This window comes from Rhinolophus hipposideros, assembly GCF_964194185.1.
Source record: "Rhinolophus hipposideros genome assembly, chromosome: 8".
NCBI classification, from domain to species: Eukaryota; Metazoa; Chordata; class Mammalia; order Chiroptera; family Rhinolophidae; genus Rhinolophus; species Rhinolophus hipposideros.
Genome location: NC_138054.1, coordinates 9,132,831 through 9,158,762, shown reverse-complemented (window position 1 = coordinate 9,158,762; position 25,932 = coordinate 9,132,831). Strand labels below are relative to the sequence as shown.

At 38.9% G+C, this 25,932-nt stretch overlaps 1 protein-coding gene across 4 annotated transcripts in view; it reads left to right on the top strand.

The window, feature by feature from the left end:
* The first annotated feature begins 259 nt into the window (after positions 1 to 259).
* BLOC1S5 (biogenesis of lysosomal organelles complex 1 subunit 5) overlaps positions 260 to 25,932 on the top strand; it is a 123,889-nt gene continuing 98,216 nt past the window's right edge. For 3 of the 4 annotated variants that reach the window (XR_013993782.1, XR_013993783.1, XM_081056155.1), the window contains exons 1-4: positions 260 to 578; positions 6,071 to 6,153; positions 17,731 to 17,860; positions 25,728 to 25,786. Coding sequence is in view for 1 of the 4 variants with exons in the window: in XM_081056155.1 (XP_080912281.1) it covers positions 464 to 578; positions 6,071 to 6,153; positions 17,731 to 17,860; positions 25,728 to 25,786 (387 nt within the window). In the remaining 3 variants the exon portion in view is untranslated. The remainder of the gene's footprint in view (positions 579 to 6,070; positions 6,154 to 17,730; positions 17,861 to 25,727; positions 25,787 to 25,932) is intronic. The other variant, XR_013993784.1, reaches the window with a different exon arrangement.

Genomic DNA, 25,932 nt, shown 5'->3' with positions numbered 1-25,932 from the left:
TTTGGGCAAGTTACTTAACCTCTAACCGTTTCTTCACTTGTTATAAAGAAATGATGAAACTGTTCCTCCGGGTTGCAATGGTGACCAAATGTGGCAATGCTCGTCAAAATACCTCATAAAGTATTGGCAGATAATATATTACTATTACTAACATTATTCGGAGACTGTCTCCCTTCTCTCTAAAGCACAATAAATCCCAGCAGATTTAGGGGGAATAATCGTTTAGCTCTAACTTGCACGCATCTTCCTGTTCCCGCAGCATCTGCCCGAATCCAGCATGGCGACATCGGCTTCTTCACGGTCACATCCCTTAGCTACACTACCGGGACCTTAAAGGAACCGCCGGGTGCTAGACTCAGCTTTTTCCGACGCCCGTTGATGACGCAAAAAGCCGCGCCAGAAAGGCGGGCACAGCAAGTTTACGCAGGCGCACCGCGGCGGCGGGTGGGCGGAGCTGGTCGGGATGAGTGGCGGAGGGACGGAGACCTCGGTGGGTGGCGAGGCCGCCGCGGGCGGCGGCGGCAAGAAGAGGGACTCCCTAGGGACTGCGGGCTCGCCAGCGCACCTCATTATCAAGGGTACGGAGTGGCAGGGCTATCGCCCTGGGGACCCCAGCGCAGCCCCAGCTCCCAGGCGGCGCCTCTGACCCGGGGCCGCGCCCCCGGCCGCCCCCCCCCCCCGGCGGCCTCGTGCTTGTGGGGGTGGGGGTTTCGTGCCCGGTGCTGGTCCCGGTGCCTCCTAGTACTAACTACAGCCGAAGCCGGTCCCTCTTCCTCAGAACAGAACAAAACCCCGCAGACGAGAGTCTCCGGCCGCCTCCTGTCCCCCCCCACACACACCCGGGGCCCCCGCCGCGGACCCCCGTGGATGTGGCCTCGCGACCGCCGCGTGACGCCGAGAGCCCAGGTTGGGGGTGGGAGGCCTGCGCCCCCAGGCAGGTCGCTTAGCCGCTGTGTGACCTTAGGCCGTTGGCGTTCCCCGCGTTCTGACCGTGAGTCTGCCCTTGGGTCGTGCGAGGAGTGCACGGGGTGACACAGGGACGCCCGCGGGCCTGCTGCTTCGCGCCGCCCGGGGCTCTGACCTCCCGGCCCGGACTCGGTCCGAGCCCTCGCGCGCACGGCGGCCGTGCTGCCTGCGGCCGCGTCTCCCTCAGGCACCGCACCTGCTGGGCTCCAGCCTCCTGACCCCATCCCCCCCCCGCCAGCCCCACCTCCGCGGGGGCGCAGCCCGCGGAGCCACCTCTTTTGTCTCTCACTTGGGCTACTTAGGTACTTTACGTAAATGTTGCCATTTAGTGTGTATCCTTGTGATTGGCTTTTTCACTTAACATAATGTGCTCAGGGTTCATGGATGTTGTAGGCATCAGAATTTCTTTTTTAAAGCTAAATGACACTCCACTGTGTGTGTATACACACCACGTATTGTGTATCCATTCATCTGTGGATGAACACTTGTGTTGCTCCCACTTTTCGGTTATTGTAAGTAATGCTGCTGTGAACATGGGGCTGCAAATATCTGAGTCGCTGCTTCAGTTTTGGGGGCTGTCTACTCAGAAATGGAATTGCTGGATCAAAGATAATTCTGTTTTTCAATTTTTGAGTAATCATGCTGTTTTCCATAGAGGCTGCACCATTTTACATTCTTACTAACGGCACAAACAAGGGTTCCAGTTTTTCCACGTCCTTACCAATACTTGTTATTTTCCATTTCTTTGGTAATGGCTCTCCCAATCGGTATGAGGTATCTTGTAGTTTTGGTTTGCATTTCCCTACTGAACAGTGATGTTCAGCATGTTTTTATGTGCTTCTTGGCCACTTGTATAGCTTCTTTGAAGAAATGTCTATTCAAGTTCATTTTTAAATTAGATAGCTTGTTGTTGTTGAATTGTAGGAGTTCTTTATATATTCTGGATATTAACTCCTTTTCAGATACATGATTTGCATATATTTTCTCCCATTCCATGGCTTGTCTTTTCACCCTGTTGATCATATCTTCTGATGTACAAAAGTTTTTTATTTTTATCAAAAACTTTAAAAAAAAAGATAATTCAGGGTAAGTTTGTCTAGAATGTCCTTGGCTTTTTTAATGGAATCATTCATTTTCTTTCAGAAAAATCGATTTTTAGTTCATCTTATTTGAAGACTGTCAGTTGTGAACAGATACTTAATTGGTTTTTATTGCCAGAGTCCAATGAAAGAGAGACATAAATAAATGATTTCAATATTGATGCCCTGGGTCTTTGAGGGTTTCTGGCCCATGGGTAGGTGTTAGAAGGCGGAGACTGGGAAATCCGGCGGCTCCCTGGAGGATGGTGTATTTGATCTGAGTCTTGAGGAATAAAGTATTAGCAGTTAAGAAAAGAGGGCAAGGGTGTTTTGGATTTATGTTGGAACAGCATGAGCAAAGGCATGGGGGGGCTGAAACAGCATGGTATTTTTGGAAAGTACACATATTGCTAACGTGTAACTCAGAGAGAGGTCAAGTTTGGTGGAAATCAGACCATAGAAGATCTTGCCTTTTTGAGGAGATTGGACTTTTTCTTTAATGGTAGGAAACTAGCCAACAATAATAAGCTCAAGAATCGTGTAGTTAGATTCGTATCTTAAGTAGAGCACTCAGGCAGATTGTAGTTGGTCCTCATCATGCAGATTGCTTATTTGTGAATTTGCCTGCTTGCTAAGATAAATTTATAATTCCAAAATCAGTATTGGCGGTTCTTTCACAGTCATTCCCACATATGCAGAGCAGAGAAAAATTTGAGTTGCCCTATGCTCACATTCGTACCTGAGATTGAACAAGGCAACACTCTGCTGTTTATTTCAGCTCTCATACTGTGAACAAGTGTCCCTTTTGCTTTCTATTTAGGGCCACATTTTCCAGATTTTTGTGCTTTTTATTGCTGACTTTGCTGTTTAAAATGGTCCCCAGGTGTAGTGCTGAAGTATTCCTAAGCACAAGAAGGCTGTGATGTGCCTTACAGAGAAAATATCCCTGTCAGAGAAGTTTTGGGGGGCATGAGTTTGATGTTAATCAACAGTCCAGAAAAAAGAAGGAAATTCACCAATCTGTTTGTGAGGCCACTCTGGAAAGTGCCAACGTAACATTTAGTGTGATGGAGCAATGAAAAAGCAGCTAAATTTGTGGATGTATGAGATGATGACCGATGGAGAACAAGTAGTGGATAGCACTGTTGTAAAGGTAAAAGCCAAATAAATTTATGGTCAGTTACCAAGGGTCAGGAAAATGTTCAACCCTTCTGGGCTAGTGCTGGCTGGCACTTTCAGAGGTGGGACAGTGTGAAAACTGTTAGACTAGCAGGTAAAGTAGGTTCTACAGAACTTTAAAAATTCCTGCTAAGGGTTGTACAGGAAAAAGTGATATTGGAAAAGCAGATTTTCAACACTAACACTGGTATGCTTTACAAGCATCTTGGTTAAATAAACCTAAATGACACAAATAGCATCTTGGTTGACAAAAAATGTGACCAGAAGTTTGCAGGAACCTAACCTTATATTTGCTTTAGGAGCAGTACAATATTCATTAGTTCAATGTTCAAGGCAACTTTATAAACATAACTACTGCAAGTGATGAGAATTGACTCTATGCAGAGTGGGTTAGAGAGAGGTATGGCTGTAGCTGAAGGCGGAGTGACAAGCCAGGATGGGAAAGGGGCGGGTCTGAGAAGTGGTGAGGAAGAATGACATCTGTATGGCAACACTGGGCTTATCTTAGGGAATAATTGCTATGCAGTAAATTGTTCCTTAGGATATGCAAAAATCCATGTATTGTATTAAAGGCCTCCAAATTCAGGGCCAGGGGAAAATGCTTTTATTAGGCAGTGAGCGATCTGCAGTTTGCTGTGTTCCTCTTTGTTCTGGAGCCACACAGCATATTGACCTTCCAATAAAGGGCTTATCTCTATTTGTGTGATGGGATATTTGTCTAACTCAGTAGAGCATGAACTTTTAGAGAACAAAAGGTTATATGCATATATATCTTTTGTATGTCATACAACAAAAGAATGATTTGCATGTAGCAAAGCCAGGGTTGGATTTATGGGAAAATCTGTAGCTTACGTTCCCATTATTTGTAGAGAATTTATTTGTAATCCTTGGGACGCCTACAAACTCTGAATTATTATAATGTACTTGTTTTGTTGGTATAATGTTATAACAAAACTAGTTAGTGGCTTAACTTCTATGGTAATGTGCATTTCAGACTCTTTCCCTCACCCCACCCCCAAATTTTTCCTGTCTTAAACTCTGGAGCACATGCAAGGCTGTAGAAGTGATCATTATCCACATCTAAACAGAATCGAATTCTCTCCAAAGGCTAAATAAATTCCCTTTAAATCAAGCCACAGAAACAGATCTCCCAAAATCAACAAAGCTTAATGGCTTCTTATATGGAAAAATACCTGTTAACTCATATACCCACTGTGGATATTATAAATAATTTGGTCTCTGTGATACTAGAGAAGAGAGATAATTTCAGGGCAATATAGTAAGTGGTATGATGGAACTACGCGTATGTGCCCTGGGTGCTTTGGGAGCATAAAGTAGGGATAGAATGAATGACACTTTGGAGGAAGTGTGACATCTGAACAGTTTCGGAGGAAGAGCCGGGATTAGGGAGTTGGGGAATGTTCCCGGTGGTGGCAATAGTTGGAACTGTGGTAAGGATGCATGAGGCAGTGTGGTGTGTTTGGAAAGCTGCAGGTTGTTCAGAGTGCTGTCACGTGGGGACATGAGGCTGGAGCCAGACTCTGGAGGACCTTGTGTGCTTTCTAAGGAGCCCTGGACTTGAGCCTCTTAGGCCGTTGTGTTTCAGAGACACTGGTGTTCACTGAGATGTGAATAAATAACTTTTTGCAAATAAGGTCCATAAATTCCTGCATAATATAGCCCTCACGTGGGCATTCATTCATAAATCCTGTCAGTATACTATAGGGTCCCAAAAGACCAGAGGTTAAGGAATCCATCTAACTTGATTTTATCTAATGTTTCCCAAACTTAACTAGGCATAATTTTTTAAAAAACGAACTCTTTTATCTTCTTAGAGAACTGTTCTGGGTAATGAACCATTGAAAGATTTACGCAAAAATAGTACCTTTATTTATGGTTTTTTCCTTGCGTACTTCCCAACGTGTATCCTAATAAAACTCATTAAAATAGAGAATTGAAATTTGCCCCATTGCATGTCTGCAAACCAGAAATATGAGGAACAGATACCAATGAGTGAACATGAATGGCACATGTTCTTATTTGGAGATTTAATTCTTCTAGAAATTTTGAGGTTTACCTCTTAAACTATAGTTGTTACTAAATAGAATGAATAGAATGACTCACCAAAAACAGTTGAAATTCACACTTTTTATGACTTTTTTAGACCTATCAAAAAGTATGGAGATTTACAATGAACACTCATCGTTCATTTTAATAAATAAACATTGAAATACTGCTGTGTGTATCTTGCTCTAATTGTATCACTCTCCCTCCTCTAAAGGTAACCACTGTCTTGAATTTGGTATTTATTGTTCTCATACATTTCTTTATAGTTTCATTGCTTCTGTATATCTCAAAAGAAAGTATCATTTTGCATATTTTTAGTCTATGTAAATAGCTTTATCCTTCTGAAACTTTTTTTTGTTCAACATTATATTTGTGGGATTTTTTCATGTTAACATAACTCTAGTGTATTCATTTTACTACTGATTTATGGTATTCCATCCTATGAGTATATTTAGGTGGTACCCTTTTTTTTCTCTTGACATGGTACTACTGCTGTAGTAAACATTTATAAGTATCTCTCATTTGCACGAGAGGTTTTTCTAGAGCACATACATAGGCACGAAATTGCTAGGTATGCATGTCTTCAGCTTTATGAGCTATTACCAAATTGCTCTCAAAAGTACTTGTATGGTTTACTGGCAGCGGATGAGATTTCCTCTTAAGCTATAGTCTAAACTAGATTTTAACCTTCATATTCATGGGAAATGGGACAGATAAAACAAGCTTGAGGTCGTGCCTCTTAGCGTGGATTAACCTTGAATTTCATTTTGTTGTTATAGATCTTGGAGAAATTCATTCAAGGCTTTTAGATCACAGGCCAGTTGTTCAAGGCGAAACCCGTTATTTTGTGAAAGAATTTGAAGTGAGTATTTAAAATTCATTTTGTAAAAATACTGCCCTAACTGTTAATGTGTTAATATACAGAAGGGAAATGCTCTAGTTTTAAATTTTCTGATTTCTATTCATGTGTTCATACAATCTACACAGTAAAACTTATTAAGAGTCATTACCATTAATGGGAGGAGCATAAGACTAGGCAACAGGTGACTTGGGCTCAAGTGCTGGTGCCTCCTTGGGGGATTTAATGCCTGTCATTCTCTGTTTTTTCCATCTACAATGAGATACCGTGAGGGAGGGAAAAGAAGATTTTAAAGTTGGATGAGTCTAGGTTTTCCAGAGCCATTTTCTATATTCTTTTCTCAGTTGGGGCATGAGCACCCCCCCACCCAGAGCACTCAAGCTAAAACATGAGAGTCTTGGCTATTCTCACCCCTCTGGGCCCGATCCACTGCCCACGTCTTCTAGATGTCACCTCACACATCACTACCCCTGCTGACTGGTGTGCCTGCTTTATCAACCCAGTTGCATCCAGTCTTTACCCCACTGCCAGAGTGCTCTGACATTTCACTTCTGAAAACCCTTTGATAATCTTAGCCATCTGCAGACTAAAGTCCAGGCATCCTTCTGTGACCTGGCCCCTACCTTTCTAGCTGAACTGTCTGCTACCACACCTTGTATGCTATGTTCCAGCAATACTGACACCACCCTGCCGTCCTGTTTCCTGTTACTGTTGTTTCGCACATGTATAATTGGTTCATGTGTGTTAAACAATAATATCCCAAGCCACTTTTGGACAGATAGTAAATGGTGTTACACAGACAATTTTGTGATTGTGCATAAGTGGGAGTTCTGTTTTCAAATGAGACTCCGATCAGTCAGGAAGTCTAAACCTGCTGGACGGAGACACCCTTTTCATAAAGTGTTTAAAACTACAGAAAGCCTGTGATACAGAGCTCTAAAGGTTAAAAGACAGAGCTGTAGCACTAGATACTATTTCTGGGTTCAACAGGCTCTGTTACTCCAAATCTGCATAATATCTACTTCCCAGGGTAGTTGTGAAGATTAAAGATGTGTGTATGTGTGCACGCACACATGTCCGTATGTGTGTCTTAGAATATTACGTGGTGCCTAGGAATAGCTGTTAGCTGTCTCCATCAGTATTGTTGTTGTGGGATAACAGTAATGTGGGACACTCAAAGTTATTCAGAGACTATTCCCTTACCATACTGGATAAAGATTAGCACCAATTCCTTAGTGAGACTAATGTAGAAAAAGCGAGACTAAAATCTCGTTGTGTTCTCCGCTCAGTCTCCGAAAGCTAAGGTCAAGGTGTTGGTCAAACTTGGTTCTTATTAGAGGCCTGTGTTCTCTTCCAAAGTCACGTAGTGGTGGCAGGCCCCCAGTCTTTGCTATGGTAGGACGAAGTTCCTGTTTCCTTGCTTGCTGTCAGCCAGGGGCCCCTCACAGCCCTTGCCACATGGCTCCTTCCATCTGCAAAGCCGTAAATGGAGTCTCTGTCCCGTGGAACCCTCTCGTGCTTGACGAGAAGTGCCCAGTCCCTATTAAGAACTCATCTGATTAAGTCAGGCCTACTGAGGATCATCTCCTTTTCTTAAAGTCAGCTGATTTGGGACCTTAAGTATATCTGCAGAGTATCTTCACGGCAGCACCTAGGTTAGGGTTTGATTGAATAACAGAGAAGGTACGTGTGCAATAGGGGTGGGGATTTGGGGGGCCATCTTAGAATTCTACCTACCATACGCTCTTAGAATTAGTTGATAGTTTTCTTGTTATTTACTTGTTTATTACCTATCTTCCTTCATTAGAGTACATGCACCACGCGAATGAGGACTTACCTTTTTTATTTTCCCTTGTGTCCAAAATGCCTAAGGCAATGTCTTGTGCACTGTAGGTGCTTAATATGATTCAGAAGAAGGAATAGCAAAACTTGGACTAAAGTTGGGTTTTCTGACATTCGGTGATGTCATAAAGCAATCTTTTTCATAAGTTGTCTTTTTTGCCAGTCTCGTTAATTTGAAATACTGAATAGTTACTATTTTAAAAATTTTGTGGGCCAGCCTGGTGGCTCAGGTGGTTGGAGCTCCATGCTCCTAACTCCGAAGGCTGTCGGTTCGATTCCCACATGGGCCAGTGGGCTCTCAACCACAAGGTTGCCAGTTCAACTCCTCGAGTTCCGCAAGTGGGCTCCGCCCCCTGCAACTAAGATTGAACAGGGCACCTTGAGCTGAGCTGCCTCCTGGATGGCTCAGTTGGTTGGAGTGTGGGCTCTCAACCACAAGGCTGCCAGTTCGATTCCTCGAGTCCCTCAAGGGATGGTGGGCTCCGCCCCCTGCAACTAAAGATTGAACATGGCACCTTGAGCTGAGCTGCCGCTGAGCTCCCAGATGGCTGGGTTGGAGCGGGTCCTCTCAACCACAAGGTTGCTGGTTCGACTCCCGCAAGGGATGGTGGGCTGTGCCCCCTGCAACTAGCAACGGCAACTGGACCTGGAGCTGAGCTGCGCCCTCCACAACTAAGACTAAAAGAACAACAACTTGACTTGGAAAAGAGTCCTGGAAGGACACACTGTTCCCCAACAAAGTCCTGTTCCCCTTCCCCAATAAAATCTTTAAAAAAAAAAAAATTGTAAATATACCTTTAAATATCTACTCTATATTAAAAGAAGCGTAGGATTTTGAAATTAAGGTAGCTTCCCTAATCCAGCTCCTTCACTTCATAAAAACTGAGCCCAGAGATGGAAAGCAATGTGTGAAATGGCATTCAGCTAATTAGAGGTTGAGTTACCTTAGAATACAGGTGTCATGATACTTATATCAGTGTTCTTTCAATAATGTAGATGGTTTCTGTCAAAGGGTTATACAAGTGAAACTGAGTCGTGAATGGAAGATGAAAGAAGTATTACATTTATGCTTTTGAATATGTTATATTCAAGAGCTCACTTCCTGTTGAAGCTAATACTTTTAATTAGGATGGAAGATAGTTGTCAAGAGTATGTATCTGAGAGGAGAGGAATGACAGTCAACCCTTCTTGAGGGTTCTGCATCCATGGATTGAAAATATTCAGGAAAAAAGTTACCGTTGTTGCTGACGTGTTATGTAGTTAGGCCTAGGATGGCTGTGTCTGTTCTGAACACATACAGGCTTTGTTTTCTTGTCATCATTCCCTACACAATACAGTATAGCTATTTATAAAGCATTTACATTGTATTAGGTATTATAGGTAATCTAGAGATGATATAAAGTATACGTGAGGATGTATTTAGGTTATATGCGAATACCGTGCCATTTTATTCAAGGGACTGGAGCTTCCTAGGCTTTTGGTATCTGTGGGGGAGTCCTGGGACCAGTCTTCCACGTATGCCAAGGGACAGCTCTAGTATCTGCACTCCGCATTGTTCAGCCGTCCAAGATCTTTTTGGAGAAGAGGCTGTGTTAATGCATAGAAAGAACATTGGCCCTGGATTTTGCCATATCTGAGTTCAAATTCTGGTACCTTTCTTACTAGTTATGATTACTTGATTTAACTAGGTTTAGTTTCCTTATTTTTAAAATGGGAATAATATATACTGTAGAGGTTTTGTGAGGATTAAATGACATATCATTTTTTAAAATCCCTGGCATATAGGTATTAGAAAGATGTTGATAATTTAGAAAGACGGTAGCAAGAACAGTCACTTAAAAATATTAATTCAGAGTTTACAATAATTTTCATGAATTTGGGTTCAGTTTTTAATATCTTGGGGAAAGGGATTTGCTAAGCACATGGCGTAAGCAGCATTATCTGAGGAATATGTTTACTAAAGAATAAAATTTTCACACTGAGTATGATAGAAGCTTCTATAAATGTGTTAAGCACTTGTTTTGTGTGAGACACCATCAGGAACCAATGCTGTATTGGTGAATAAGATGGACACAGACCCATCCTTCACAAGGCATTCTTGTCATTGAAGAATGGTCTCTGAAGGGCTTAAAAGTATTTTGTCAGTTAAGTTGGAGCCCTTATCTTCAACTAAAAGTAATAAAATTTCTTTTCTTGAAATGTACCTGATCCAGCCGTTTTACAATGATCTCCCCAGTTAGTCTTCCTGAGGGTTTAGTGAGGCATTGAATCTTTCCTACATATCAGGCTCAACTATCTTTCCTGTAGATTCTAACATTTCCCCTCAAATTAGAAGACAAAAGCTGAACACATTTTAAAAACTTTATAGAGTTAAAAGGGTATCTGCATTACTTACAATTCTTCTCCATCTTGGTCCAAACTGTTACGTCCCCTAATTACCCAGGATCTTTACCCAGGATCACATGGTTAGACAGAGGAATGGTGAAGCAGAGCGATAAGCCTTCTGGAAGTTTCCTCTTCTCTATACCATTTACGTGTAGTTCACTTTAACAAAAACTGACTAGTATTTAAAACTAAAATTTTTTATAGTTCCTGTATTTTAAAAAGTTAACACTCGTGGCAACAATCATCGCTTTAAACTTTTATTTCTAAGAGAAAGGAATATGTGCCACATGGTGGCAGCGTTACTTAAATTATTGAAATTCTAGTTTAATATTTTAAGCTCTCTTTTTGTGTTTGCTAGTATTTCTAGACTGTTGACTCTCTTTCTCCTGACTTTATACAAATCTTTTATTCCCTTGATTCCAGAGAACATTCTGAACAGAGAGCATCGGTCTGGTAGTGTCAGTGGGTGGAGGCCTTGTCTTCTGTACCATTTTCCTTCTCGCCATGGAGGAGATGTCACAGCCCCTCAGGTGAAACAGGAAAGACCCACATTAGTGGGCACTTATGACGTGCTTGCTTATGGGGTCTCTGGTCCTGCACAATACCTCGTTCCATTTTTGTCAAACTTTGTTCTTTGAATGCTTTATTAAACAGTTATTGAGTACTAAGGTATGTGAGTAAGGAATGTGTTTAGTTAATAGTAACAGATACCTGAAAAATAGTGGCTTTAACGAGTGTTTATTTTTCTCTCACAATCCCCGGGCCTGGGGCTGGTGTGGTACTCTGCAGTGTCAGCTCTTTTTGTGACTTTTCCTTCTACCTCCCTGGGGTATTGCTCTTATCCTTGTCATTATAAGATAGCTTCGGGAGCTCCATCCATGACTTCTGCATTTCATGTAGCAGAAAGGAAGGCACGTGGGAAACAGCTAGCAGTCTGTGCTGCAGGCATATTTATTCCACCAAATAATATTTGGATGTTGCTAGGGAAGAGAGGAGACTAGATCCCAAGCTGTCTGTCACACTAGACATGTAAAAATTAATAAGAAACAGTCTCTACCTCCAGGAAGTTTACAATCAAGGGAGAAGAAACACATATAAACAAAGAGTTTTAATGGTGGAGTTAGGATAAAATAACCATAAAGTACTTGAGATCTCAGAGGAGGAAACAATTCCAGAAAGAAATCCCAGCATAGCTGGGAGGAAAATTTTCATAAAGGGGATGATGTTTGAGCCGAGAAGGAAAAACACTTGTTAGCCAGATAGGGAAAAAATGCATGATTTGTTTTTTTGCCTCTAAAATTAGAGGCAAAAAAAAAAGTGTTCAAATAAGTATAGTAATTACAGGAGTTGGGAGGAATTATTTTAATGAGTTTGAATGTGGGTTGAATTGATCAAAGGAAAATCCCTTAAAAGGCAAGATAAACTAGAATTTCACTTGACATCCTGACTTTAATTTATTAAAGTCCTGTCAGATTATTAAATATCAAGATAAAGTCTGTCTCCTATGGCATGTAATAAATATATGTATATACACAATATGGTTTTAACTCTTGTGGACTGACAAGTTTTGTAATTGAAAGAAAACTTTAAATTATTATATCGGTCTTTCATTTCCTCTCTAGTACTCTCAAATTTTTAATGTAAATATTACAGTAACTATACTAATATAATTAATAATTGTTAACATTTTTAAGTGCTTAGTGTCAAGCACAGTTTTAAGCACATGAGCACTTGTTATTAATTTCAACCTAAGAAAAATTAACTGCGTGTGTAATTTTTGGAAGTGTTACACATCAGAAACCAAGTTTCATTAATGCTGAGCTTTGTTTTGAGAATTTTCACCCCAGAAATAATACGCATATACAAATAAACAGATGTTGGTTTGTGGTCTTTCTTTTGTAATAGGTGTCAATGGTATGCCTTAGTCAAAAATAATCAGCATAAAAATAAGCACATAACAGACAGTAGGTAAGTTTAAGGACAGAGACCATTTCTAATATCCTATCTTATGGAACGCTATCATTGGGTCTATTTGTTTAAATTATCATCACTAATGGGCTATTAAGAGAGGTGAGGCTACAAATTCACTTACTACCATGTATGTCTACCAATTTGCCTGCTGTAGCAGGCAGAAATAATTTTGAGTAAGTGATTCTTAACTTTAGGAGGTCATGTGCTCCCTGGAGAATTTTTTTCCTCCAGAAAAATGTATAGACATACATATATTTTTCGGTGCAATTTCAAAGGGATTCTAGAACCCCAAAGCCATTGACGGATCTCAAAGTAAGACCTGTACTCTGAATGGAACTGTAGAACTCCCCTCTCAATTCTTTGTTGTCTTTATATTTGAATTGAGATACCATTCTCTTGCATCCTAAAAAAGAAATTAATTTACTATAAGGGATGAAACAATCTCCCCTAGTCTTGATTCTTTCAAATTCCAGTGTCATCTGGAGAAGATGGCAGCAGCTATGGCATAGGTAGGTTTTTTTTTTTTCCCCTTCTTTGAATCTGTCTATAAAAATAGACAGAACAACTAGGATAGCAAAACCAGGCAACATCTTTAAAACCAGGGGCAAAGTTATCTTCAAAATACAAAATGACTAAATCATCAACAGGTGAAACGCTTTTATGGCAGGAGGATGTAGAGGGGAGGTACCGTGTTTCCCCAAAAATAAGACATACCCCGAAAATAAGCCCCAGTTAATTAAGATTGTCAGCCAGATGGATGCATTTACTATGTTATGACAATGTTCCAGAAGAAGATGACATGACTGTATTTGAATAAATGTAGATTGTTGTACGTGAAAAAATAAGACATCCCTGAAAATACTCCCTAATGCATCTTTTGGAGCAAAAATTAATATAAGACCCGGTCTTATTTTCGGGAAAATACGGTAGAGGAACTTGTGAAGCCTCGAGTGCTAGACAACCTCAAAATTACCATCAGGTATCTCTGGAAAGCTTGATGGGCCATTCTGAGAAGAGCAGCAGAAACTGGGAAGGGTTTTCACATGCTCCAATTTATGAGTGAGTGCTAGCAACCTGCAGGAAAGTTTTGTGGAGCTGAAGCAGTCTGTGAGTTTGTAACTCACAAATCAAAACCCCTTTTCAGAACAAGGCCCAGCACTGGAGAAACTATAGGAATTTGAACACTTTGTAAAACAGCAAAAAGGGAGTTCTAAAACTTCTCCCTTCTAAAGCTAGAGGAAAACTAATTGCAATTTTTAAGCAGGCGTCAAATATATAAATTTATTAGAGGATGAAGAGCAGAATAATGTCCTTAAGGAAATGAAAGCAAGAAAGATATGACCACAGAAAAAGATAAAAACTGTTACCTAATATCTTTAAATGAGCTTAGGAAATGTAAGAAAATTACAGAAGTGAGAAAAAATGATACAAGTCAGAATTAGAAAAATTCATAAATGATTGAATAAAATAGAGAATATTAAATTAAAGTGAAAAATATCAGGAAAAAAATTTTGAAAAGTATTGTAGTAATGAAAACTAAACTAGAAGTAACACAAAGGTGAACAAACCCAATGGATTAAGTGAAATTGAAAATAGAAAGTTGTAAAATTTAAGACATGACTAAAGATATAAAAACAACGTAAGAGAAGAGTATTTATGATGATAAATACAGAATATCCAATATATTCATGATCATGAGCCCCTAGAGAAGAAACTCGAGGCAATGTAATAGAACAAATGTAAAAACTAGAATTCAAGAAAAGTTTCCTGAAATAAAAACATTAATGACATTTTATTGAAGGGGGCACTGCATTCAGGGAAAATTAACGTAGAACAGCCAACACTGAAACATTCTTTAATAAATCTACTGGGCTTTATAGAAAAAAATGTGTTTGGGCAACCAGACAAAATGGCCGTGTCCTTTATTAGAGGAAGAAAATCTGATTATTAACAGATTTACCATTCTTATGCAGAAGACAGTGGAGTAACAACCAGGGGTTTTATATCTAGCAAAACAGACCCCCAGGTCTAGGGAGCACAGATCCACTGTTAGGGCTGTGCCTTTCCTGAGGAATCTGTTATATAATCAACAGAATGACTTTCCGACAACCAAAATAATTGGAGAGACTTTACTTAATGACATTTGGTAAGCATTAAATATTAGGTTTGTGCAAAAGTAATTGCGGTTTAAAAGGTTAAAAATAATTGTAGAAACCGTAACTACTTTTGCACCAACCTAATATATATCTACTTATAGAACTAAGACTAAATGATGGTTATAAAGTGGGCAGTATAACATGGCTCTGTGTTCTGGTTAGCATCTCTACTTAGATATCTAAAAAGGGACTCAAACTTTAGTGTTTAAACAGAACTAAATGTCATTTTTTTAAATTATTTTTTAATTACAGTTGACATACAATATTATATTAGTTTCAGATATACAACATAGTGATTCGACATTTATATAACTTACAAAGTGATTATCTGGATAAATCTAGTACCCATCTGAAACCATATATAGTTATTACAATATGAATCACTGTATTTCCTATGCTGTACTTTACATCCCCATACCATTTTTAAATATTAGTGGTGTTTGGAAATCTACTGGTTCTAAGTCTGGGCCAGGAAATATGCAAGATGAGCCTGGAGCATCAGGTCATAACAGAAAGCACAGAAGCTGTAATACTAAGGAACACCAGCGTTTTGTCTAGTGTTCCAGACCATTCCAAAATAGCCTGCCACTGGACAAAGACAGGATAATTTAAGCACCAATAGGAGAGGTACTATAATGGATGAAAAAGTTCAAATGTTTTTAAATCTGTGAGGCACAGGAACATGTAAAATAATCAAAAACCTTTAGAGAATACGAGAGAACCAAATCATTGTTTTTAAAACTGGTAAATGAAGGGAAATGATCAAGTGTTTGTTTTGCCTCTCATATATGAGCATTCCTCAGAGTAACCAAATAGTTGATGAGAGGAAATTTCTCTTTATGGAGGTATTCCTGCTAATAAATGAAGACAGAATGCTAGCAACATCCTGTTGAAAGTACACAACTCACCTCAGAAATATTCTTTATAAACAAAAAATAAAACCCTGAATCTGATCGTCGCTAGTTCTAACTACTAATTACAGGAAAGAGAAGAGACAAAGGAACATGTTAAATTACACCATGGGGAGTCATTGAACAAAAAACAGACTGTCGAAACTGCAGAACAAATGACTCACTTTTTTTCAACAAATTGCAAGGGAAAAAAAGTGATGTAAGGCAAATCTATAAATTAAAAAAAATTTAGGAAACCTCAACCAATTGCATTATAAGAATCTTATTTGGATTCTGTTTTAAATAAACAGGGATAAAAAGAGAACATTTATGTGACATTTGAGGGAATGCTACCTTGATTTTTAATGTTATTAAAGATTTGTTGAGTGTGTGTATGAGAGAAAGAGGAGGGAGAAGAGGTGGTCTTACATCTTTTTTAAAAGAGTATTTCTTGTCTTTTATAGGTAGATGTTAAAATGTTTACAGTCAAAATAATACACTGTCTGGGATCTTCTTCAAAAGAATCTAGGATTATGGGTTATGGGGGTGTATGGAGTGTTATAAAGGGAACAAAATCAGCCATGAGTTGAGAATTTTTGAAGTTTGGTGATAGGTACATGAGGATTCATGATTTTATTCTTTTTCAACTTTTGTGTAAGTTTTAAATTTTTTATTATGGAAAAATTAGGAAGAGTAAAATTCTGGCCACAGGTACTCCATAAGAATGTCTGAAAACAAAATTAAAACCCGGTACCATAACTCTTTTTTATTTCCTTACAATCAAATTTACCACTCTTCTTTTTTTAAAATAAGTGTTTTGTTTTATATTAATTTTAGAATTACAGTAAAATTGCTAAGACAGTACAAAGAGTTCTTAGATACCTCTCACCCATTTTCTCCCATTATTCATGTCCTGTGTTACCATGCTACACTGGTGAAAACTAAGAAACCGACATTGGTGCATTACTATTAGTGAAACAGTAGATTTGATATGGATGGGACTAGTTTTTCCATTACAGTCCTCTCTCTGTTCCAGGATCTAATCCTGGGTACCTACCACATTGCATTTAATTGTCATGCCTGTCATTCTTTGGTCTGTGACAGTTTCATAGTCTTTCCTTGGTTTTCATAATCTTGACAGTCTTGAGCACTGGCCAGTATCCTGTAGAATGTCCCCTAATCTGGGTTTATCTGATTTTTTTTAAAGCTTGGAGTGGGGTTATGAGTGTTGTGGAAGAGTACCACAAAGGTAAATTGCCCTTCTCATCACATTACGTCAGGGGGTGCTATCACCGTGACATCTCTGATGATGTCAACTTTCATTGTTTCCACTGTCAAAATGTTTCCACTGTCAAATTTTCCAACTATATTCTTTGGAAGCAAGTCACTAAGACTAGTCTACCCTCAAGTGGGGTGGGGGGCTATTAGGACCACCCCCAGGTTCAGTGATTCACTAGAAGAACTCAAGGACTCAGCATATGATCGTACCGGTGGCTAAGTGCTATTATGGCAAAAGAATATAGAGCAGAACCATCATAGGGAACGGTGCGTGGTGGGGGAGTTTAAAGGAAACTAAGCAGAAGCTTCTAAGGGTCCTCTCCCAGTGGAGTCACACAGATGTGCTTCATTGTCCCAGCAATGAGCCAGGATAACAAGCGTGAAATGTTGTCTACCAGGGAAGCTTGCCTTGGCCTGGGAGCCAGGGTTTTTCTTAGCACTGGGCAAGTAGGCAGTGTCTGCCCAGCATGTATCCAAGTTCCAGGCTCCCAGAAGGGAAGAGGTGCCTTACATTTACAGATAGTGTGAAAGGAGTGTAAGAAACTGCTTCCTGGTCAGGTTCCCAGCTCACAGCCAAAGGCCAACCTTGCAAGCAGGCCTTTCTGAGGATGGTAGTCTTAGTCTTTTCTGCACGGGGAAGTAGATATTACTACTTCATATTTTTACTGGAGGAAAATGGAATCAGGTTAAAAAATATGGAGTATACTATGGAAAGAACAAAAAATAAAATTGAAAATCAAACAAGGGTATCTAATTTCTTTCTTTGCTGTACAGAATGAAATATGTGGCAATCTAGGCCTCTTTTCTTGTTCTTTTAGTATTTCTCATGCCCTTTTTAAAATAGTACTATAAAAATATTACTCATATTGCAACTTTTGAAGCCTTTCATAATAAAAAAATGCCTCCAGGTTGTGACCTCATTTATTTCCAAATAATTAGAAGAAGGCTGTGTAAATTTCAGTAATAACATAACAACCAAAACCTGGGTGGAAATCCCAGAAAGTAATTACTAAGATTTAAGACACAATAAGTACTAGTCACTTATTTTCTTTTAATAGGAAAAACGTGGTCTTCGAGAAATGCGAGTTCTTGAAAATTTGAGGAATATGATCCATGAAACAAATGAACATACTCTTCCCAAATGTAGAGAAACAATGCAAGACAACTTAAACCAAGTTCTCCAGAGATGTAAGCCAGCAATTTTTTTATATTGCTTTACTTCAAATGAGTGCTATGCCAAAATGTATTTTGGTGGGATGTAGAGAGAGAATTCTTAACCAGAACATAGAAGAAAGTGTTTACCTAGTGATTAATGTGTATTGTCATTGATGTAAGAACATTAATCTCCAAAGTGAGACGTGTGCCTCTGGAGGCATAAGATTATCCTTTTAGGATGTGAGAAAATGGAAACATTTTTAGCTTAAATAATAAATCTTATAAGAAAAAGTTGATAACCAGGAATTAGGTATGAAATAAAACTTTTCCAAAAAGCAATTAGGGTTTTTTCCAAAAACACTAGTTTTGTTTTTTTGTGTAACTTTTTTCAAAAATAATCCTGTCATAAATATTAGTATTTTATCGCTTCTTTTCATTAAGCAAAATATTTTAATTTGAAGAGGTAATCAAAAAGAATATTTATTAAACATGTCAAACCATAATATAAAAGTTTTATTAGTAACTTTTTAAAATTAGAAGTATATCAGAAATGTAAGGCTTCTTCTTGGATTTCTATTGACAATATTCAGCTTGTCCAAGGATAATGCTGGGAAATAATGATGGATCACTGAAGTGCAGATAAAACAATGTCTTTCTGGGGGGAAGAAAGAAAACAAAACTGGCCAGTGCCATACACACACATAAATGATCTGTGAAGGAAAGCAGCAGAGCGACCCTGGCTAATTATCGGGTTAATTAAGTCTGTGTGTGCACATCCAAGTTAGTCTTGTGAACTCTAGTGCTGAAAGGAGATAGTGCTGGACACCATCACACTTGGTTTCCGAGTAGAACAGCAAAAAGTCTAAAGTTAACTTTAGGCGTTTGCATTTTACTACGGACTTACCCTTGTTTGCTCATGCTGTCACATCCTTAACCTTGACACACATTCTAGATATACTGCAAGTAAAATTCAAATTATTATTAATAAGAATGCTTATGTATGTATTCAAGATGTGCCTGTAACTTTCCTCTTCCACACTTAGAGTATATAAAAATAAATTGGGTAAAACCTGTTAAAAAATCAATGAACAGTTATTTTGACTTGTTTCATTCCTGGGCTGAAGTTATTTCTGATATGAGTACTAGCCTTTTAAAAGTAGGGCCTTCACAATGAAGTATAAAAGTACTACTGGTAATATGGAATCCAGACTGCAAATGTATTCTGAAAGGAAGGATTAAAACACATAAAATGCAAAGTTAATAATTAAGGTTTTAACATCCGTGGGCCACTTTAGAAACCAAGCAGGAAAGCTGGGAGCAGGAAAGGCTCCGTCAGTGGGCTCCCACATAAGTATTTTCTTGCAGTGATTATCCCGAACAGCACAGGTATAATGGAGATAATTACCTGCTTGTGAAACTCATGTAGTTTTAAAAATTGGCCTGGTCCCCAGCTATTGTTCCTAGGGAATTTCATGTTTAAAAACTTGACTTTTTAAGTCATGGTGCTGGCTTGTTTTCACTGCTGATCGATCAGGAGTTGTGCAAAATCATGCAAGCGAATGTATTAGGTTGGTGCAAAAGTAATTGCGTTTTTAATTACAAAAACTGCAGTTACTATTGCACCAACCTAATATATATGGAATATATTCTGATCTATCCTGTTTCCCGGAAAATAAGACCTAGCTGGACAATCAGCTCTAATGTCCATCAAAAATTAACATAAGACCCTGTGTTATATCATATCATATCATATCATTATATTTTATTTTATATTATAGTATATAAGAGCCGATCTTATAGTAAAATAAGACCGGATCTTATATTAATTTTTGCTCCCGAAGACTCATTAGAGCTGATTGTCCAGCTAGGTCTTATTTTCGGGGAAACACGGTAAGTAATACTTGACAAGACTAGTGGTGAGTTGAGTTTTGTTCTGTGCCTGATGGTAGAACTGCCACGTTTCTCTCTTCTGTGCATGTTTGAGAGCTGTGTAAGGAGCACCATCAGCTGCTTCTCCGAACTCTGCCGCTGTGGGTCTTGGTCTAACATGGCACTGAAAACTAAGTCACTGGAACAGAAAATTGGGGACATCTCAGATTATTTGAATGGAGACCTTACAGAGTCCTCAGCTCGGAACTGTTTCTTCTTTTGGCCGTGTAGCACCACCTGCGTGCAGTGTCTTTGGGTGAGCAGAGGCTTTAGAATTAAAACTGTCCTATGGTTCCTTCATCACAAAAAGTAGGTGAGCTCTAGGAAAGTACATAAGGCCACCCATATCATCAAGATGCAGCCTTTCCTTTTTTCTCATCCTCGCCACACTGGTAGTGTCTCTGTTCTACTTGGTAATCACTTAATACACTTACAGATTCACCAGGTTTGTTTTCTAGAGATCTTGCCTTGGTATCAGGACCCAGTCGTTGATTTTAGAGAGTAAGAAGAACAGAAAGCCTCAGGTTATTCCTCATTCAATTTCCCTAACACAGACATAGTAAAAGAATTTCTCTCTCTTCCTGCCCCCTTCTCCCATTTTAAGAACAGTGACTTTTTTTTATTGTTTAAGCAAAGGATAAATGTTTAACAAGAAAAAGAAATGCAGAAAAGAAGAAAGAAAAAGAAGAAAGCAATAAATCACCTTAATAACTCCTTAGAAGATAATCATTGCTTTTTAACTTTGGAGAACATCATTCAGACATCTTTGTGTATATCCAAATGGAAGGATGGATAGAGGGATGATAGCTGAATGAGTAGATGGGAAAGTATGAGGAGGACAGAGAATTCCTGATAAGAAAGGTTCATACAATTTTTGAGTTAAAGTATTAATTTTATAGTTTATTTTAATTTAACAGAACAAAAACTTAAGTAAAGCTGAAAGAAATGCGTTGTGTTTCTTTACCATAAAAGATAGTAGTAGAGCCTTGCTTTTGCTCAGGGGCTACTCCAAACCCTTTGGAGTGTACTTTTTCTTCTAATAAACTGCTTTTTCACTATTAAAAAAAAAAAAAGATAGTAGTAAAAGATCATTCAAAGAAAAGTGATAAAAATACTCTAAAGTTAGAATCATGTTTCTGTTTCTGCATCAATTAATGCCATGAGAGATGAGGGGTTAAGACTTTATGTACCTTTTCTCTTGCATATATATCTTCCCGGCCTCTCACTTGTGAATCTTAACTTTGGCAGAGTTTATAGTGTTTGCTTTCTGTTTTATAGTTACAGTGCTGCCAGTTGTTTATTTAGTCTTACACTGTTCAGTTCCTTTCTGTTTCTGATTTATTAGATCTGTAATGATGTTGTCATAGTTCTCAGTTTGTTTCCTTAGCTTTGCAGTCTCATTTTTCATTTCATGCTGTATGTTTCATCTCTTTTAATACATTCAGATTGTTTTTTTGTATTACAAAGTACCAGTGGAGAACTTCATTAGGTTTCTTTTCGAATGGATGCTTTGTCTGTCTTATCTGCCTCTCACATGTTATGTTCCTTCCCCCTTCCCATATCTGTTTCTCTACAAATGAAACATATTAAGAGTTCTGAGAATTTCGTGAACTCATTCTCTTTTTCTACTTTTGGGAGTGGAGTAGTTATGGTGCGCTGAGGAGCTCACAGTTCTTCATTAGAATCTGTGTTCCCATTCATGGCCACCACTTTTCAAAGTTTATAGTATATGATTATAATTCTTCCTTGCTAAGTAAAGGATGGCATTTTTTCCCCTCTTTTTTAGCTTATTTATTTTGTGAGGTACGTACGGGACTAAGTTAATCTGATTTTGCTACACTCTACCTCTTTACCTAGAAATCTTTTAAGAACTCCTGATTTAAAATAACTAATTTTTGTGTCACTTTACTAGTTAGAATTTTCACCTGTATTTTCATGATTGACTATCATAACTCGGTGAAATAAATATTTGTCATCCTTCTCACTTTATAGTTGAGGAAACTGAAATTTATAGTAGTGGTTTCACCTCCATGGTTCTCCAATAATAATTAGAGGAACTACATGCAAACCTAATTCTCCTGCTCCAGAGCTCAAGGTCTTTCACCTTTAGGATATTATTGCTTCTGTGCATCTTTGAGAAGGTAATGAGCAAAGTCCACCTTTTCTTCTGAGACCTAAACTTTCTCTTGGATTTTCTCCTACCATGCAGACTCCTCCTTCTCAGCCTCCTTGGTTGGTGCCTGCTTCTCTCCTTGACTTGGAGCCTCGGGTGCCCTGCCGCTTAGTTCTGGGCTGTCTTTTCTGTCTGTACGCACTTGATGGTGATCTCATCTAGAATCACAGCTTTAAATATCATCTGTATGCCAGTCATTAATTCCACATTTGTGTTTTCACTCTGGACCCCTCCCCGGAATTTTAAACTTTTACATCCAACTGCCTAGTCCACTTAGATTTCTAATAAGCATTTCAGTATAACATGTCCAGAACCAAACTTGAATTCTTTCCTCGAGTCTGCTTTTACCTCATTCTGTCCTATTTCAGTAATGGCATCACCATTCACCTAGCTGCTCAGGCTGAGAAACCTGAACCCCTGTCTCTCTCCCCTCCCCCACCCCCATCTCTTCTTTGTCTCTGGAATGCTCTGTCTCCCCCTCTTCTCTGTCAACTCCACCTCCCTCCTTCCCTCCTCTCTACCCTTCTCTTCCCCTTCCTTCCCCTCCCTCTTGCTTCTCTTCCTCTCTTCCTCTGTGGCATTCTCTGGCCTCCCTTCCTTGCTTTGTTTTTCTCCATAGCTTCCATCACCACCTGACATGCTAAATACTTACCTATATGCTATCGGTCTCCTCAAGTAAAATAAAAGTTCCATGAGCTCAGGGATTCTGCTCTCTGCATTTGCCCTGGCACCTAGAACAGTGGCTGGTACATTGTAGGCACTAAGTAATTGTTTATTGAAAATAATGAATGAGAGTTCAGCCAACATCTGCTTCTAATACCAAACCAAATTATTTTCTTATGTATGTGTTTGAGGTTTACACATACACACTATGACAGAACGAATTTGTTTCTTTTACATGAAGACAGTAGGGACGTTAACTGTTGTATGTGGCACAGTTACTGTGTTTGTGGTACTAATCTCGAATAATCTTTTGGTTGAGAGAAAATAATTTGATAAATTCTTGACTTTTTAAAGTCAGGGTTAGTCTCCTAAAATAGAACAGGGCAACTGCTTCCCATGGAATTAGGTATAACTAGTAAGTCCTGTCGAAGTGATAGGAAAGTTTGGATAAATGGGCCTTTTCCTCTTAGTCTAATTGTGAAGAAAGGGAATGTTTGATGGAGTCAGGTGATTTTCTTAGACTTTAGAAAAGCAGATTTCATTAAATTCAGAAAGTAAACCCTTTTTTATTTTGTGGCTAAAGAATTAAAAAGTAAGTTACTGCAAAGGGACTTCATTTTCTAAAAATGGATGTTTTGTCTAAGCACAAAGACAATCCCGATAAGGAACGAAAGTGTGGTTTTTGTCAGATGTGTTCTAATTAGATTTTTAAAGGATGTAACAAATGACAAAATAAATGTCATAGTCCTGTAACTCTTGTTAGATTAAACCCAGAAAGACCTGAAAATAATTGAAGCACCCGAAGACCACAAAATGGACTTTTTTTAAAAGTTATATTCAGAGCCCAGAAAAAAAAGAAAAAGAAAACCAACCAGGAAATGATAAAACCATTGCTCAGGAAAGATGATGTAATATTAATATGCCACAGAAAAAAGGCAGATCTAATCAACTCCTTTTTGTTTTGTTTTCATCTTTTTGTTAGAACAATGATTAGGAACCTAATTTTCAGTACTAAAATATTATCTTTGATAGAACTAAAGTGAACGGTTCCCGATAACAAATGGCTTTGTAAAAGCAGAATCTTCCTCTTTACCATATTCTCACAGGATAAGGCCTAACATATTTTGAAAGAGAAATCTCAGTCCCAGCCCTGTTATGCAACTTGTGACCTAGTTGGGACCAGATTGAGGTAGACATAACTGTAAAACCAGTAGGTAAACCTCTGTTGAAGCAAATGCAAGATGAAGCGGAGGGATATCACATACTGAATGAGAGAAAATATTTATAGGGAAAGGGTTAATGTGGAAGAGTTTTATGAAAGCCATAAACCTTCAACTGGGCTTTTGAAACAAGTAAAACATTTTAATTAGGGGAAAGGAATGAGGGAAGGACTTTCAGTAAATAGAATAGTGGTAACGATAATATTTCTTGACTGCTTACATCTGTCAGTAATACACATGCCATTAATTTTACATATGCTTTACACAGATGAAAAAGTATTTTGGTAAGAGGTGTCAGAATAACAGCTGTCAGTAATGCTTTTAAATAGAATATTATACACTGATCTATTACTGATTTGCTTACTCTGAGTGAAGAACTACTCTAAATGGCATTTATTTATTAAGGAGGGCGCAGCTCACAGTGGCCCATGTGGGGATGGAACTGACAACCTCGGCACTGCCAGCACCACGCTCTGACCAACAGAGCTAACCGGACACCCACTAAGTGGCTTTTAATGTTAATATTTAAATTATTTTAAGCATAATATCTACTGTGTTGTCTAATTTAATTCTCGTGTCAATTCTGAAGTCCTCTTATTAGTTATGTTCATTTTACAAATGAGTAAGGTGCTGAGAGATGAGTAGCAGTAACAGTGACAGCATCTGGTACACAGCAGATGCTTAATAAATAGTTGACGCATCAATGAATGAGCATGCACGGATGCCCGGATCAGTGGTACATCCATAATGCTCAGCTCCTGATTTGACTACGTCTGACTCTTAGCTTGCGTGTTACACAGGGAGGTAAGTGAAAACATTTGTCTACGGAAATAGAGTAGCTCCAGGAAATGAAAAGGTTTGAATAACTGATGGATTAAAACCGGTTTCATTGATGAAATCATGAAGAATAGTGTTGAGGATAAGAATCAAATCTTTAGAGTGTGAGATCTGATTTTAAATCCTGCTTTCTGTACTGTTAGTCATTATTACCTTTTTGAGTGACACTCACCTCTTGACACCTCAGTTTTTTTGTTGTTGTTTTTAATTTTTTGGTGGGGAACAGTGTCTTTTTCCAGGACCCATCAGCTCCAAGTCAAGTCGTTGTCCTTCCATCTAGTTGTGGAGGGCTCAGCTCAGCTCCAAGTCCAGTCACCGTTTTCAGTCTTTAGTTGCAGGGGCCACAGCCCACCATCCCATGCGGGAATTGAACCGGCAACTTTGTTGTTAAGAGCTCACGCTCTGACCAACTGAGCCCTCCGGCCACCCTGGTTACAGATGCCAAAACTGTAATATGGGGTAGTGATCCTCTCCTAAAGGAAAATCCTCTCCTAAAAAGGAAAGTGGGATTAAGAGGAGTAATACTCCTCATGGAAGGTACTTAGCACAGGTGTTGGTGCATAGTACTACTCAATAAATAACTAATAATTATTACTAGCAGTTTTGGTCCTTTAGAAAGGGAAATGACTCTGAAAACAATCCAGAGAAATGTGAATCTGGCAGTGGCAGCCAGGATGAATTAGAAGACGAGAGCAGTGGTCCTAATGAGACAGAAGCGGGTGCTGGTGAATTGGAGAGGCGTGGTAAAGGCATAATCAATCAAAGTGTAATGGTACATTTATCTGGTGTTTTATCTTTTAAAGAACTCTGAGGTCATTGCTGAGAACTTGTCATTGGAATTTGTATTGAAATGCCTTTGGCTTGCAGCTCAAAGCTCAAGAATCATGGTGTACAACATCCTGAATATGTGGGCAAAACATCTTTTTTTTCTTCTGGCCACCCTGTGACAACCAAAGTAATACCAGTTTTTTGCATAGTTTTTTGAGATCTAAAACAATCCAAGTATTTTTTTTCCCCAGGTACTTCCCTCCTTCAACAAGAGATGCTGAATGAAAACCTATTCTGTGTTTTATTTCAGTGCAAGTAGCTACTGACTCAGTCTGTCGACTCCAAGAGAGGGAGCAGGAACGGAAAAAGGTAAAAGTAGATTACTTGGATAATGGAGCCTGTAACTTCAGGGCTTTTATCATATTAGCAGTTGCTTTTGATTTAAAAAAATATATATATCTGAATTTGTTTTCTTTTTTGCAGTGATTTTTAAAGATTTAAAAATGACTAATTGA